Source organism: Blastomyces dermatitidis, assembly GCF_000003525.1.
Source record: "Blastomyces dermatitidis ER-3 genomic scaffold supercont1.13, whole genome shotgun sequence".
Taxonomy (NCBI): domain Eukaryota; kingdom Fungi; phylum Ascomycota; class Eurotiomycetes; order Onygenales; family Ajellomycetaceae; genus Blastomyces; species Blastomyces dermatitidis.
In genome coordinates, this window is record NW_025544786.1 from 385868 (window position 1) to 404884 (window position 19017).

Below are 19017 nucleotides of genomic sequence, written 5' to 3' on the forward strand. Positions count from 1 at the left end.
TAACTTCATCAAGAAACTCTATAATTGCAGAAGATTTCAATATACATCATCTCTGATGAAATTCAGAATGTAAGAGAGTAGTGAGAGCTGATAATCTAGTTGAATGAACCTTTGAGCATTCAATAGATTTGATTAATAAGTCTGATCAATAAACATTTTTTAGAAAAGATATGAAACAGAAATCTATTATAGATCTAATCTTCATATCATAAAATCTAATGGAAACAAGACTTATAAACTGATTTATTAATTCAAATGAGACATCAGAATCAGGTCATGAGATTATTCAATTTGAGATTGAACTGAGTGAAAAATAAAGAAGTGAAAATTCTCTTCTCTCTAATCAGTTTAACTTTGAAAAAGCTGATTAAAAAGCAGTTGAAGAAAGTATAAAACTATTAAAATCTGAAAGGCAGAATGAGCTATATTGAAATTCTGATCAAGATATCTCAAATGAAATGCTTGAGAATAGAGTGAAGCTTATTACATCTATTATTCTAACAAGTGTTAGAGATAATATTTTAAAGAGAAAATCTTCTGAGTATTCAAAATCTTGATGAAATGAGAATATCTCATCTAAAAGAAAAGAATTAACTACTGCTAGAAGAGATTGAAAGAATAATATAATATCTGATGAAGAGTTCAAAACTGTCAGAAATGAATATTTTTCAGATATTAAAAAAGCTAAAACAGACTGCTGGAATAAATTTCTTAAAGAAGCACAAGAGAAGGAAGTTTTTAAAGCTTTTAACTATACTAAAACAAGAAGTGTAGCAAAACTTCCAGTCTTAGAATATAAGTTTCAGAATGAATCATATACAGCAAACTCTTTTGAGAAAAAATGTCAAGCTTTTATAAGAACTCTCTTTCAATACTTATCAAATTCTGATTCAGAGAAAGAGAATATATCACTTCTTATCTATATTGATGAAAATGACTGGGAATGGCCTAATCTTACTCAAGATAAATTAGAGTCAGCTATTTTCTCAAGTTCAGTTAAGACTGCTGCAGGACCTAATTCAATTAATCACTTGATTATTCAAAATACATACTTCTACTTAAAGAATGAATATTTTGAGCTCTTTTTCAATCTCTTGAAAAATGAATATCATTCTGAATGCTGGAGAGACATCACTGAAGTAATTCTTGCAAAACTTAATAGAAAAACTTCAATTTCTAAGTCATATAGAGTAATATCTGTATTGAACTGTCTAGAAAAGGTTTTAGAAAAGATAATAGCTACTTAACTATCTTTTATAAGCTCTGTCAGTAATTCTCTTTTATTCAGTGAATAAATGAGGGATAGAAAACAGTGTTCTGTAATTAACACTGTTCTCTCAGTTGTTCATGATATTCAAATAACAAAGTATGAAGATCTGGTCTCAACTGCAGTTTTTATTGATATAAAAGAAGCATTTGATCATGTTACAAAGTCAAAGCTAATTCAGATATTGAAGATGTTAAAACTGTCACTTTCTCTAATAAAATGAATTAACTGTTTTATATCTAAAAGAATTATATAACTTTTTTTTGATAAAATGAAATAAGACAAGACTGAGATAAAAATAGAAGTATCACAAGAATCTTCAATCTCACTCATTTTATTTGTAATATACACTGTATATCTATTCAAGAATAGAAATATAAGAATAGTGAGATCTCTGAGTTATATGAATAATATTGATCTAGTCTACAGCTCAAAAACTATCAAAGAGAATTTGAAAGTGATTGAAGAAGCTGTAAAGGAAATCATTATTAGAGCAGATATTAATTAAATTCAATTTGATATGAATAAAACTGAGTTAATTCATTTCTTTTCTAGATTCAATGAGAAAGAACTGTCTCTATGTCTTTTAAATAGAGAGATTAAACCCAGTGTAAATGTTAAAGAATTAGAAGTATGATTAAACTCCAAGTTGAATTTTAAATATTATATTTAACAAAGAACTGTCAAGGCAGAAAGACTGTTGAATAACATAATCAGACTATTAAATACAGAGAGAGGTCTATTCTTCCAGGCTATGAGACAGTTATATATAGTCTGTATTACATCAGTAGCTGATTATAAAGTTCAAGTTTGATAAAATAATCAAGAGTATTTCACTGAACTCTTTCAAAGTCTGTAAAACAGAGTCTTGAGAACAATTCTGAAAGCATTCAAATCATCTTCTATTAAAGCAATGAAAATTGAAGCTTTAATTTCTTCTCCTGCTATTAGATTTAAAAAGGCCTTTATGAACTATGCTCTGAGAGTTATAAAGATGAGCTCAAATCATATAATCAGAGAAAGAGTCTCTTCTTCATTTCTATCAATTAACTCTGGAAATGAACTGGATTGAAATAGATTTCTTGATTGAAATGAAAATAATTCTTCAAAGAAAATGTTTTCTCAACTTTACAGACTATACTCTCTGATTAAAAATCAATTTTCTTCTTTAAATGTTGAAAAAGTGAATCATGAGAAGTTATCTTTCTGAAGAGAAAAGCTTAAATCTCTTATAAACTTACAAATAAGTGAACTATTAAAAGAGAAAGAATATGAACAGCATTTGAAGAGCATTTCTACAATCAATATAAAAGACTCTATTCTGATTTATTCAGATGACTCAAAGAATGAGAATCTGAATAGATTAGAGACAGGCATTGCTTATACTGCAGATAATATCAATTTTATCTCAGATTTCTGAAATCTAGGCTGTGAATCTGAAGTCTTTGATGCTGAACTATTTACAATAGTGAAAGCTTTCAAACTCATAGAAATAAAATCTCATAAAAGAGGAAATAGTTTGAAAGAGATATGAATATTCTCTGATAGTCAAGCTGCTTTAAAAAGACTTAAAAATAGTCAGATTCATAATGATTAAATGAATCTTGAACTGATCTTAAACTCTGTTTTGAAAATTCAAAAGAGAAGAACATCAAAGCTGATAATTCATCTGCACTGAGTTCCTGCTTATATGAATATTCACAACAATGAATTGACTGATTCAGCTGTAAAAAAGAGTGCAGAATTAAGCAGATCTATTTAAAAAGTTATATTCTGATCTTTTATAAAGAGAAAAATAAAAGAATCTTGTTTAGACAAGTGAAATGAAAGCTGGCAGAAACAAAAGAAGAGTATACATTATTCAAGATTTAAAATAAAACCCAAGTGGAAATCTTGTTCAATTAAATGTAAAAAGAAAATATTCTCATCTATAATACAGCTGAAACTAGAATATGACTATTTCAAATCTTATATACAAAGATTTGATGATAGATTTGACTCAATAGAATGCTCATTCTGCAATGCAAATGAGAATTCTGAGCATATTGTGATGCACTGTGTATTATACAATAGTCTCAGAGCCAGATTGAAAGAGAAGTATAATCTAAATTAATTAAATATGAGATTCTTATTCTCAACTGAGACAGGAATTAAATATTTAATAGACTTTCTATCAGAAACTCAAGCAGCTATAAGAAAATGACTAAATTCAGAATTATCTGAATATGAAGAGGAGGAAATTAATCAGATATAGTCTGTTAAAACAGCTATATACTATCTTTTAATAATTTGTTTTGTTACAGTCTCTCTTTACTTTATCTTTTTCTTTCAATTTCTTTCTATCTATCTATTTAATGTGTTTATCTTTAAGACTGTGTTCTATTTCTCTTTTCCTTTGTCATAATATTGTCAAATGATTTCAAAGTATCAGAAGATGTTAAAACACTGCAATTTGTAAACAGTTTTTGTATTCTGAGCTGGAATTTTCTGATTTTGCATATCTGAAATTGATGAATGTATAATAGTTAACTTTACAGATATAGAAAAAACCCTGAGAACTAAAAATTCTCAGGTGGATGTCATAGTCTCTGACTGCATACATCTATAATTGAAGAATAATAATAATAATAATGATAATAATAATGTCTTATAATTATATATCTTCATATATAAGAAACTGAGTCTCACTGAATACAACTATGAGATCTATAATAAGAAACTTCTTGCAATAGTATACTGTCTAGAAGAATGAGACTCTGAGCTCTGAAGTGTCTCTGAATTTGAGATAATCATAGATTATAAGAATCTTAAATACTTCTCTATCATCTACAAGCTTACTTAATGACAGATGCAATGATTGAAGCTATTAAGTTAGTTTCATTTCAAGATACACTACTGCCTCAGCAGTCAGAACTTAATGATAGATGCTCTTTCACACAATGAGAGCAAGATATGTCATCTGATATAATAGACACTCACTGAGTGAATTAAGAGTATCAACTCTTAAATCTGAAGATATTACTTGATTAAGATAAAACAACTCATGACACTATACACACTTCTTTAATTAGAACTGTCACTGATAACTCAACTGTCTCTGAATCTACACTAGATGAATTATGATATACAGCAGCTCAAACTGATAAACTTCTTCAAGTACTCACTGAAGTGATATGTTAAGAAGCACTCTGATTTCTCTCAGAACTATGTATAAGAACTGACATCTCAGAATATTTAATTGATAATAATAACACTCTATAATTTCATAAATAATACTAAGTCTCTCACTCTGAACTCTTACACATCTGAATAATACAAGAGATGCATGATTTGTGTATAATCAGTCATTCAGACTGTAAACAACTGTATTGAATATTCTCTTGAGAGTTCTACTGATCTGAGATATTAAACAGTATCAGATATTTTATTCAAAACTGCAATTATTACTCTTGTATTATTCTGTAAAAAGATTATAGAAAAGATCTACTAAAACTGCTTAATATCTCTGATAGAATCTGATAAGATGTGATAATCAACTTCACTATTAATCTCTCTGAGAGTAAGAGTTGTAAGAACATTCTGATCATCATTGACTGACTAAGTAAAGATGTAATATTAAAATCTTGTAATAAGATAAATACTGAACAAGTTACTGAGGTCTTTCTATAAAGCTTATTCTATTGAATGCATGAATTGCTGAGATCTATAGTATCAGATTAAGACTGTCAATTCATAAGCACTCTCTAAATAAGAATCTGTCAAGTTCTCAAAATTATATACTGTTTATTAACTGTCTATCACTCTGAGACTAATAATGTATTAGAGTGAATAATTCCGATAGTGAAGAATTATCTTTATAAGTTCTGTAATTATTTATAAGATAACTGATATAATCTTCTTCTACATACTGAAGTTGCTATTAATGACTGAGATGCTGTTTCAACAGATATAAGCTCATTCTTTCTTATATATGAATTTCATATGAAAGTGTTGAATCTTCAAGAGACTATATATTTCACACTGAATTCTCACAGTTCAATTCAGATTACTGACAATATACTAATAAAGCTCTGAGATGCCTGTGATTGAGCAGAGGCCTTCATAACAACAGTGAAACAAGATTAGAAAGATCAAGTCAATATTTAATGAGATTTTACAGAACAGTATAAGATAGAAGATCTTGTATAATGAAATTCTAAAAACATATGAATTATATACTCATTCTGTACATTGAACTATCATCATGTAAAATACACAGTGACAGAAGTTCTAGACAGCTACAACTACTGTCTTGATACTCTGCTAGAGATTTATAATGTGTTTCATACAAGCTTACTCTGCTGTACTGTCACTGATTCATTTTCTTCTCAACTAACTTCTAACCGACAGTTATCAGAAATTATAGAAGAAGATAATGAACTTGAGTGAGAGATTGAGAATATTCTCAATGAGAGACCCTGCAGCTGCAGCTGATAATATCTTGTAAAATAAGTCAGCTATAATTAGACTGGCCGCCGGGATCATAAATTTCACGTTTGGTTTCATTTGATCTGATCCCATACATTTCTTGGCGTGAATCCCGCTGGGACTAGCTATTAAAAAAACATGTAAAGTGACTATATATCAGATCTTAAAATGAAATCATGACTTGAAAAAAATGAGAAAGTGATCTCATTTAATCTTATTTAGTCTCATTCTTGATATAAAGTTACTATTTTTAGACATTTTAAGGTTTCTTTTAGACTATTTTTAATTTTTTAAAAAGTAACACTTTTTGATAATGCTCAAATGAGATTTAAAGTCATTTAAAGCAATAAAAATAATTTAAATTGAGAAGTGAAAATCATGATCTCATTTAAAAAAAGTGATAAGAGTAGACAGTAAGTCTCACTGAGACAGTATAAGACTACTATCTAATGTTAAAACTGTGTAATGGAATCAGTTAAATTGATAATGAAACTATCAAAAAATCTGGTTCTGATTTCAGAGATAGTTACACAGTCAGTCTAGCTATAATTATCTGATCTGAACTTTGAGTTCTGTGTTATCTGAGACCGCGGCTCTTGACTGATAAGAACTACAGATGATCAGAGAAGAGAGAAGCTAATATGATAAGCTATATCTAATCAATTATATAGACTATTTCATTACACTTCATAGATTTCACTGAAAGCTCTGATTCTCAGTCATTCTCAATTGCTGAGTCTCAGCTGAAAAACTCATGAAATTTCTATTCTTCTATCTCAAAGCTTTACTGTGTACATTACTACATATGCGTATAAAGATTCACTCTGATTGCTAATTCTCACACTTTCTCTTTCTTTTCTTCTTTAACATTTTCTACTTTGTTATATAAGATCTATAAAATATCATATCAATCTATTCGGCGTAGACCTCTTACAGAGAGATATTAATGAACATCTTCTTTATCTGTTTAAATACAGCTTCAGCATCTACTTATCATTGAAATACTGAGTTCTTCTTGATAAGTTCTGTAAGTGATCTCATAATATCTGAGAAGTTCTGTATAAATTATTAATAGAAGTTAGTAAATTCAATGAAGCTTTATACACTCTTCACAGTTTGTGAAGCTTCTCACTCATGAATAGTAGAGATCTTCTCAGAATTCATTCAGATTTCCTTATCAGCTTCTATAATAAAACCTAGATATTTTATACTCTTGACTTTAAAATTGCACTTATTAATATTTATTGATAGTTCTGCTTTTCATAATCATTGTAATACTCTTTATACATACTCTCAATATTCTTTTCTGAACTTATCAGTAAAGATGAGAATGTCATTAAGATAAGCAGATACAAACTCATTAAGAAAATCTCAGAGTGTCTAGTTAATATACTTCTGAAATGTACTGAGAGTGTTAGACAATTCAAAAGATGTGACTACTCATTCAAAGAGATTGTATTATATTTAAAATACTGTAAGTTACTTATCTTCTTCAGTGATACAGATCTTATGAAATACAGTAATGATATCTAACTTTATAAATCATTAAGCTTATTTAATACAAGCTAGAATTTCATTGATAAGAGATAAAGAATAGCAGTCTTTCTTTATTAATCTGTTCAGTTCTTGATAGTTTACACAGAATTGAAGTTCTTCATCTGATTTCTTTGCAAAGAGAATAGAAGCTGTAGTAGAGAAGTTACTAATATATATAAATTCTTTATTCAACAGATTATTGAGTGTCTTTCAAAGAAGAACAAGTTTATCTTGAGACATATTATAAAGAGAATCTCATAGTAATTTAGAATCTTTATCATTTTTCTTTTCTAACTTAATACTGTGATTCACTTCTAAATATTGTAAGAGAGATAGATTTGTAACATTATTATGTTATCAGAAGACAGCTAGATATTCATGATATTATTAAGAAAGTTTTGTATAAGAATCTGTTATTATAACACAGAATAACTTCTCTAGAGCTTATATAATATTAATCAGACTGATATAGTAGATTGCCACATAATCTTACTATTGACTCTGTCAGTGACTTCATTGAAAGTTCTTTCAGAGCATTTTATAAGTGTTGACAGCGATCTGTGTCAGATTTATAGTCTTGTGAACATCATTCTCATGAACTTGATTATTATTAGAGAATATTAAACTCCTGTTTTAAGCATTTAATAAGATGCCTTGTTCAGATAGTCAGACAAGTTCTAGTATAAGATTATAGTCAAGATTATTAACTTCATATATATAAGCATCTTTATATTTATATTCTCTGACATCTATGTTTAGTTTTATCATATAACAGATGCAAATATCTTTTAAGTCATTAAATTCTGTTCTGTAAGAAGTCAGAGTTTTAATAAGAAGATACACTGAAGATTTAATCATTGTATAGTAATATAGATCACTGTCTATTATAGCTTTTATATTGTATATATTATTTATCACAGTAGATATAAGAATTGCATTTATTGTTATTTTCTCTTTAAATTATTATCATCTGATCTCTTCAAGCTTCTGCTTGCAAATTTGAATAGAAGCTAATCTTTTCTCTGTTTCATTAGAGTGTTCTCATAGTTATCTTCTGACTTCTTCTTCAATGTGATATAATTGACACAGATTGACACTGATTCTTTCTTAGAATGAGAAGATATATAGGTTAATTAGCAGTTGAAAGTGATGTATTCTGATTGATTACAGTTGATACACATATCTTGTTGATGTTGATTAATGACTTCTTCAGAAGCAATCTCAGGAACTTAAAAGCTTATTCAGGCAGTGAAGACTCTTGTTTATATATAGACATTTGAGTCTACTCAATTCATGACATCTGCATTATGATTATTATTCTTTGACACAGATGTATAAGTGACTGAAGTGTAATATTCTCTACTGCTGTTCTGTATACTCTTGAGCTTAATAAGATGATCATTCAATGTTCAGAGTTATATGCAGAAGTCTTCATAAGTTAAGTCTTTATCTACACTTATAAGAGCTTATAGAAGTTCAAAAGGTAATATCTTCTTGAGCATGCTAATCTTTATTTAATTCTTTCAAGATTGATTACCTGCTTCTAGAACCTTAGTGTTGAAGTCTGAAATAAATGTAGTGAGAGAAGTATTTCTCTGTTAACCACTCTGTAATCAATCTAATACCTTCTAATGCATAGCAGTGTCTCTGAACAGAATATTGAGATGTCTTATAATGTTGTCAGATATATATAACACTGATTCACATGTCTTCATTCATGAATGAAACTTCTGTTTCATATAATTCTTCGATCAATTATTGATATATCAGTCTTGATTAGTTAATAAACTGATAATATCTTCATCTACACTTAATTTTATGAGTATTTCCAATCTTTATAATGAATAGAGAGTGAGATAGAAAGTATTAAAATATGTAGAAATGTCTAGATATTTCTTTAACACTTATATTATATTTATATCTGATTCAATCAGTGTTAACATTATCTGTACAGAGGTTTCTTATTGTGATAATCATTGAATTTCTTTGTATTGATATTGTTAAGTTGCATGCATATGACTATCTATTGCTGTTGTAATTTCAACATTACTCAGAGTCACTGTGACACTGTATTTATACTCACATTCAAGAGTTCTTCTATGTTATTGATAGATATAGCTATATCATTCATTAGATGTGTGAAATTAAAAGAAGTGTAATTATATGAATATCTTATACATCTAAGATATCAGAACTCTCAGATCTTTCACTGACATTCTCTTATAAGATCTTATTACAGAGTCAGAGCAACTGATGATTAAGCTTCTATTTAGAGACTCAGTGTTTACTTAACTGATTGTTTATTTCTCTATTTCTTACATATTATTATGTGTTCAGATATCTTCTCAATGAATAATTATTTCTAATAAGAAGATAATAAATGTTTTTCATGTGTAAGAGATCTACACTGAATAGATCAGTATAATATATAGATCTTATAATATAAAAGTGAAAAATATTACAGAAGGAAAAAAAGAGAAAGTGCAGAAATCAGTGATTGAAGTGAATATTTATACATATATATGATGAAGCTTTGAGGTGAAAGAATAGAAATTTCAGAGTGAAAGAACAGAAATTTCATAGGTTTTTCAGCTGAGAATCAGCAACTGAGAATCGGAGCTTTCAGCAGAAATCTATGAAGTGTAATGAAATAGTCTATATAATTGATCGGGCGCAGCCCGCCACATTCACTTTATAGATATTGGAAAAACTTTGAGAATTAAAAGGTTTCAGATAGATATTATAGTCTCTAACTATATATATCTATAATAAAAGAATAATAATAATAATAATAACTACAGACACTCTTACAAAGATATTAATCTTCAAGATTTATAAAAATACTTTAATTAATATGAGAATTGAAACACTTATAGCATGTAAAGCTTTATGAGTATTTTACTATATATAAGACTTAATCAGATCAATATCTTTATATTAATTTTCTTTAATTTCTTAATAACTTCTGGAAGTCTTTTATGAAATATTTAATGAAAAATATTATTATTTTTATATATAATATTCTTTTTCTAATTATAGAATTACTCTACTGAGTTATAAACATCTACTTAGCAGAGTGATAATAAAGATAAGTGTTGAATTCTCTCTCTACAGACTTAACTAGTTCTGTCTAAGTAAGATATTCACTGATTACTCAGGAAATATCTACTATATATAAAAAGTCATACAGTAGCTAAATCTCTATAATACAACTCAACTACTTTATAATATTATCTTTATCAAAGAGATAAAAATTAATCAGATATAATCTATTAAAATAGTTATATACTATTCTTAATTACATTTATTTTATTATTATCTTTTTTTATATATTCTTTTTATTTCTTTTCTATTTACTTATTTAATATATTTATTTTTAAGACTTTGTTTCTTTTCTTTTATCTTGTTATTTTCTAATTGATTTCAAAAGTATCAAAAAATATTAAAAATGCTGTAATTTATAAAAGATTTCTGTATTCTGAGCTGAAACTTTCTGATTTTGCATATTAATAAGCTGAATACAACTAAATTTAATTTTCAGTCTCAGCTTTATTCTTATTTTTATAGAATAATTATTTTTCATTTTTTATTTTAGAAATTTTCTTATTTTACTATTTTTATATCAAATTGAATTATTTTTTATATCATTTCTTAAAAAAAATGATTCATTTTCAGATTTTTTTAATACTAGGTTTTAATGAGACCTATATTAACTTTCAAGAAATATATAAGATCAGATCAAATAAAATCAAAGATGAAATTCATAATTCTATCAGCCAGTCTAAATACAGCTTATAAATTTTGAAAGATAAATGAAAAATAAAGATTTGACTGAGTATTGAGTGAAAAGAGGTATTGTCCGTGTTAAATGATTGAGTATATATAGTCATTATATGTTCAGATTTAACTAAGTACTCTACTCTGTAAAGTAGTATCAGATTTGACAGAGTTTCATTATAAAAGCAGTAATATTATATCTCTCACTCATTCATACTTGTCTTGTCAGGTCACGTGATCTGGCTAACTAATCCTTTTATCATATTACTTTTCACAAGCTAGCAACCTTTCAATCACACAAGCTTTACATCTTTCATAGGTTATGAGACTGATTTTATACAAAATCACTGCTAATTCAGGATTTCTTGTTGATATAATCATTATTTTAACTACTGCTTCATTCAATACATCTATCAGATGTTAAAATCATCTTATTCAATCAGTATTAATACATTTTAAGATCTTGTTAATTAATAATACTACTACTCACTTAAAAAAGAGACTTGCAGAAAATGTCAGGTCACGTGATCTGGCTTACTAATCCTTCCACCATATAACTTTTCACAAGCTAGCAATCTTTCAATCACATAAGCTTTACACCTTTCACAGGTTATGAGACTCATTTTGTGCAAAATCACTGCCAATTCAGAATTTCTTGTCAATATACTCATTATTTGAACTACTGCTTCATTCAATACACTCATCAGGAGTTAAAATCATCTTATTCTATCAGTATTGATGTGTTTGAGATCTTGATGATCAATAATACTACTGCTCACTTAAAAAAGAGGCTTGCAGAAAACACATCACATTTACAAAAAAAAAAGAAAGAAAAGAGAACAATATTGACAAGGATTCAATAAATGAATATCAAGATGGCGGATTCAATACAATCCCGCTCATATATATATTCACAATCTCATGTCCTTTTCACTGAATCAGTTGCAGTTGATAATGATGATGATTCTTCACACTCACGCTCTGCCAGTGAACATCCTCCTGGAGCCTTTGAAAGCTTCATTGATAAATGCCCTGAAACACTCTCTCAATTCAAAGCTGATTTAAATACAGCTCCTGACATGGTCAGGCCGGCCCCTCAATCTACTTGACAGCTTGATGAAGCTGGTTCTCTTGATGAGAATATCGGACACTCAGGTGTCTACTGTTCAGGCGAGGCAATATCAGACCAACTAGACTGACCGTCAGGACCATGAATTTCACATTTGATTCCATTTGGTCTGGTCTCATACATTTCTTGGCGTGAATCCCGCTGGGACTGGCTATCAAAAAAACAGGTAAAGTGACTATATATCAGATCTTAAAATGAAATCATGACTTGAAAAAAATGAGAAAGTGATCTCATTTGATTTCATTTAGTTTCATTCTTGGCATAAAGTTACTATTTTTAGACATTTTAAGGTTTTTTTTAGACTATTTTTAATTTTTTAAAAAGTAACACTTTTTAGTAACACTCAAATGAGATTTAAAGTCATTTAAAGCAATAAAAATAATTTCAATTGAGAAGTGGAAATCATGATCTTATTTGAAAAATGTGACAAGAGTAGACAGTAAGTCTCACTGAGACAGTATGAGACTACTATCTAATGTTAAAACTGTGTAATGGGATCAGTCGAATTGGTAATGAGACTATCAAAAAATCTGGTTCTGGTCCCAGACACGGTCACACGGTCAGTCTAAGACCAACAGATGGAACATCTCAAGATGACATTTGAGATAGAGAAGAAGAGGCGTAGAGTTCTAGAACTTGAACTACAACTGGAAAAACTCCATCAACAGAGATCCTCTACAGATTGACTACAGAATGTCAACAATCATTCTGCCATCACCTCAACAGCTACAACACACAACCTGAAAGTCCTACTCAACAATTGAAGGAATTATGTTCAGAAGAAGATAGAGGAGATACAGGATTCCAAATTCACAGCTGTGGTATTGAATGTTGATCTTCTCATGAAGGAGATCCGTTCGCGGCTTGATTCTTCAAAAGATAAAAAGAATCTGCAGAATACAGATTCTGCGGCCAACTCAGCTATGACAGCTACAACAGCTACGACAGCTACAACGGCCACAATGACTATCAACAACAATACATCGAATTCGGCCCATGGAGGCCGTACTGGACATGGTTGTGGTAGTACTCAAGGAAGCTTCTAAAACCATCAGGGATCGGGAAACTCATCTACATGTTCTGAATGTGAGAGATCTCACTTTGGCACCTGTTGGTTGATCAATTCAGATAGTGCTTCAGATAATTGAAGGATCTACAACACTGTGAGAATAAAGGAATTCAAAGAAAAGAAGGAAAAGAACAATAGTGAGAATGAGACTCAACTATTCATTACAGATGATTCAGAGACCTTTCAGATGACAAACCTTGCAGAGGTTATCAATATGTCAGCCTGTTTTGTGAAACCTCACAAGGATCTCTTCAACAGGCATTTATACATATCAAAAGATGTCATCTTCCAGGAGGACCTTCATCTTGCCAATTCATTGATACTGACTACTTCACACAATCTGAAGGTTCTACTCAATGCAGCCTGTAAAGCAGCTGCAGTGATTCCTTCTGAGACACCAGGCCTACTCACTATGACCTGTCAAGAGACTGCAGTGATTCCTGATTCATCAATTGATGATCTGTTCATTGATGAGAAAATTCAACCTGAGTGTTCATTATTTCTTATACTCACTAATAATTGGTGAATTGACTATGATATCTTCATGAGAATATTTACTCTTTTAGTGCAGAATACACTGAACTCTCTGAAATTCACAGTTGAATCTGATGACTCTTCAACATCTACAAGAAATATCACTATAGTGGAGGAATTAACAGTGAGGGAATCTTCAGTGAGAGACAGTCTTGAAGATCTACTCACTGATTCTGAGATCACTGCATTTCTGATTCTGAAAAACCTCACACATGTCAAAGCTTTCATGAAATGAAAGTATTATTACAAGGCCTGTGTTAAAGAGATCAACTGTTTGAAATATACATGTTGAAAAGAGAATATAAAGAAGATAGAGTGATAGAGAGATAAAAAATGATGTATATCATAACTGGTTTTTCATTGCTACACATTTTCCAGTCATTTTTTGTACCTGTACTTGATTTGAAGACGAATTTTGTATATAGCATTGTGTATATTTACTCTGGTGAGTGAGGGTGTCAGGTCATGTGATCTGACTTACTAATCCTTCCATCATATAACTTTTCACAAGCTAGCAACCTTTCAATCACACAAGCTTTACATCTTTCACAGAAAATGCATCACATTGCAAAAAAAAAAGTAAGAAAAGAAAGACAATATTATTAACAAGAATTCAATATATGAATATGAAGATGACAGATTCAATATAATCTCACTTATATACATGTTCGCGATCTTGTATTCTTTTCACTGAGTTAGTTACAGATAATGATAATTCTTCATACTTATACTCTATCAGTGAACATTCTTCTGAAGCATTTAAAAGCTTCATTGATAAACACTCTGAAACATTCTCTTAATTTGAAGCTGGTTTGAATACAGCTTCTGATATAGTTAGACAAGCTCTCTGATCTACTCAATAGCTTGATACTGATTCTTATGATGAGAATGATGAATACTCAGATATCTATTATTCAGATAAGAAAATATCAGATTAACAGATAAAACATCTCAAGATAATATTTGAGATGAAGAAGAAAAGATGAAGAGTTTCAGAACTTGAACTATATCTGGAAAAACTTTATCAATAGAAAATCTCTATAGATTAATCACAGAATGTTAACAATTATTTTATTATTATCTCAATAGCTCATACAGCTACATGAGATTTTAATCTTAGTGAAAGGTTGAAATTTAATCTCTATAAACTGAATAGTCATATTGATAAGACAATCTCTCAATTTAAGAAAGATGTTAAGAATACTGTGAGATCAAACAGTCTAACTAACACATTTAATTATATTATATGAAATATCTTCATGAAAGTGAAACTGATTGATGCACAGTGTTACTATATAATAGAGAAATAACAGACTTAGAACTCTCTATAAAGAGATACTGAATGAGTATCATTCTGAAGTATCAGAAATCAGTGACTCTATACATTCATCTCAAACTCACTGAGTGCAGGTGTCAGATCATATTTCTTTAAATATAATGAAAATCAGATTGCTTATATTCTCTGAAATGCAATTAAACAGAAATACTCTGTTCTTAAAACACAGTTATATTATGAGACAGTTCTGAAATTTATATTACTTAATAATACACAGATCATCAATCTACATACATTCTTTAATAAGTTTCAGTCTGTCATTATAAAATTGAAGATGATGAATGCTTTTCTCTCAGATGCATGAATATTTGATATCTTCTACTCAGTTCTACTCAACAATTGAAGAGATTATGTTCAAAAGAAGATAGAGAAGATACAGAATTCTAAATTCACAGCTGTGATATTAAATGTTGATCTTCTCATGAAGAAGATTCACTTACAGCTTAATTCTTCAACAAATAAAAAGAATCTATAGAATATAGATTCTGCAGCTAACTCTGCTATAATAGCTACAACAGCTATAACAGCTACAATGATTACTATATCTATCAATTCTAACAACAATACATTGAATTCAGCCTGTGAAGACTGTATCAAATATGATTATAATAGTACTCAAGAGAGCTTCTGAAATTATCAGAGATCAGACAATTTATCTACATATTTTGAATATGAGAGATCTCACTTTGACAACTATTAATTGATTAATTCAGACAGTACTCTGAATAATTGAAGATTATTATTATTCTTCTTCATTTATAGATGTATGCAGTCAGAGACTATGACATCTATCTGAGAACTTTTAATTCTCAGAGTTTTTCCTATATCTATATAGTTAACTATTATACATTTATCAATTTCAGATATGCAAAATCAGAAAATTTCAGCTCAGAATACAAAAACTGTTTATAAATTGCAGTATTTTAACATCTTCTGATACTTTGAAATCATTTAATAATATCATGACAAAAGAAAAGAGAACACAGTCTTAAAGATAGACATATTAAATAGATAGATAGAAAAGAATAAAAAAGGAAAAGTAAAGTAAAAAGAGACTATAACAAATTAAAATTATTAAAAGATAGTGTATAGCTGTTTTAACAAACTATATTTAATTAATTTCCACCTCTTCATATTCAGATACTTCTGAATTCAGCTGTTTTCTTATAGCTGCTTGAGTTTCTGATAAAAAGTCTATTAGATATTTAATTTCTGTCTAAGTTGAGAATAAGAACTTTATATTTAATTGATATAAATTATACTTCTCTTTCAATCTGGCTCTGAGACTATTATATAATGCACAATGCATTACAATATACTCAGGATTTTCATTTGTATTGCAGAATAAGTATTCTGTTAAATCAAATCTATCATCAAATCTTTGTATATAAGATTTGAAATAAAGTTTCAGCTGAATTATAGATGAGAATCTACAGGCGCTAGTTATCTGCAGAATGCATTTTAAGCTAATTACATTTAACTCTCTATAATTAACTGATCACTGCATCTGTTCTCTCAGACCAGTCACTAATTTTCAGAGGTGTTAGTTAGTAACTATTACTACTCACTGAATAGTGTACATATCAAGCTTTCAGTTACTGATCTCAGTCTCATTAGATACTCATAGATCTATTAATCAGTCATCATAGTCTCACTCTATATCAGAGACTAATTATAGACTTAATAACTGCAGTTCTCTTCATCAGTATTAAAGCCTAGTAGTGAGCTTGCAGACTCTAGTCTATCAGAGTTCTCTGTCTAGAGTCTAGATATATATCTAGATCTGCCAGTCAGATGATTTTTAAAATTATTATCTATATTTGAGAGAAAGCTAGGCTTTAATAACAGCTCTAGTTAGAGACTTACTTAAGTAGTATATAATGACTATATTAAGCTTCACTCTATATTGTTAGAATCTTGACAGATGCATAGTAGAATAGTAAGATATTAATATCTTATATCAGCTCTGATAAGTGTTCACAGAATCTCACTTAACTAGTAACTTAGCTTACAGTAGAGAGTTCTACTCTGTATTAAGCCTTATTAATTAGACTCAGCTTCTATTATATAAGAGCTTTCATGAGTAAGAAGTGACAGGTGTCAGTAGTGAGATTAGAACTCACACATCTCTAATGTCACTGTGTGCAGTCTTAATTACCAGTCTTATTAACTGAGTTACACTGATAATAATTGAAGAATCTACAACACTTCAAGAATAAAGAAATTTAAAGAAAAGAAGAAAAAGAATAATAGTAAGAATAGAACTTAACTATTTATTACAGATGATTCTGAGACTTTTCAAATAATAAATCTTGCAGAGAGTATAAATGTATCAGTCTGTTTCATAAAATCTCACAAGAATTCTCTCACTATATGAGATAGTAACACTGAATATCATATAGTAAGTAATAGATCATGATTTTCTGAGCTTATAGCAATTAACAGTTCAATAGTTTAAGTGATTAATAAGATTATTCTGAAGGTTCAGAGTGTTAGCACTGCATTCATAAGACTTTTCTCACACTGCTCAGTGAGTGAAAGATTAATAAAATTTAATCATGTATACTACATGTCAGAACTATCTGCAAATCTGATCTTCACTGAGTTAATAAAGTGTTAGAGCTATATTCACTATAATATATAAGTTAATACTGAAAACTATTTTCAGTTTCTATTATCTATCAACAGTGATATCTTCTATGTTAATCTGTCTTATAATAATATTTACATTCTTTCTAACAGTTCCCTGATATTTTATAATGTAATGAACAATTCAATGTATGAAGCAGTGATATATATAACTGTTTCAAAATTAAAAACAATCTTAACAGATTATGATCTGAATGCAGAGTCTTTGAAATCTTTTAGTCATAATGAGATTGAATAATTAATCAACTCTAAGAATTCAGATACTGATTTTTTTTATATTTTATTTATATCTTAATTATCTACAGTTCTTCTGAAGCAGCTTCTGACAGATAAGTAACATCATCAACTTAATCATATTGATGAAAATAGTATATTAAAAATGATCAGTAATCTGCAATTTGATATTATTATTATCAGTCTGAAAAAACTATTATTCTGTGTCACATGTGTTAAGACTAAACAGAAACATGTATTCTACAAGAGTTTCACATCTAGACTGACTGCTGAGATCATGAATTTTATGTTTGATCTCATTTAATCTGATCTCATACATTTCTTGGCGTGAATCCCGCTGGGACTGGTTATCAAAAAAACATGTAAAGTGACTATATATCAGATCTTAAAATGAAACCATGACTTGAAAAAAATGAGAAAGTGATCTCATTTGGTCTCATTTAGTCCCATTCTTGGCATAAAGTTACTATTTTTAGACATTTTAAGGTTTTTTTTAGACTATTTTTAATTTTTTAAAAAGTAACGCTTTTTGATAATGCTCAAATGAGATTTAAAGTCATTTAAAGCAATAAAAATAATTTAAATTGAGAAGTGGAAATCATGGTTCCATTTGGAAAATGTGATAAGAGTAGACAGTAAGTCTCACTGAAACAGTATGAAATCACTATCTAATGTTAAAACTGTGTAATGAGATCAGTTGAATTAGTAATGAGACTATCAAACAATCTGATCCTGGTCCCAGACACGGTCACACGGTCAGTCTATTCACATCACATCATGTTACCTGCAAGGTCTTGAAGATTTGAGTGACTATTTTTGATAATGATAAGACTCTTAAGACTGAAAATAATATATCATTTTACACTGACAAGAAGCTTGTAATAATGATTATAAATGATACTATCTGTATGAGATGAATATTTCTATTGAAACAAAAGAATGAGATATTGAGATATTTATGAATCTTTAATCAATTTATTAAGAATCTGCTGAGACATGGCATTGCAATTATTCACTCA

General features: G+C 29.0%; 1 protein-coding gene across 1 annotated transcript; it reads left to right on the top strand.

Annotated features, from left to right (window-relative positions):
- Positions 1-13172: 13172 nt before the first annotated feature.
- BDCG_08975 (uncharacterized protein) lies at positions 13173-14014 on the top strand (the record flags this gene model as incomplete). The annotated part of the gene is made up of 3 exons (XM_045424745.1): positions 13173-13290; positions 13413-13736; positions 13812-14014. 3 exons carry the CDS (start codon positions 13173-13175, stop codon positions 14012-14014), a joined length of 645 nt encoding a protein of 214 aa, XP_045273395.1.
- Positions 14015-19017: the final 5003 nt, after the last annotated feature.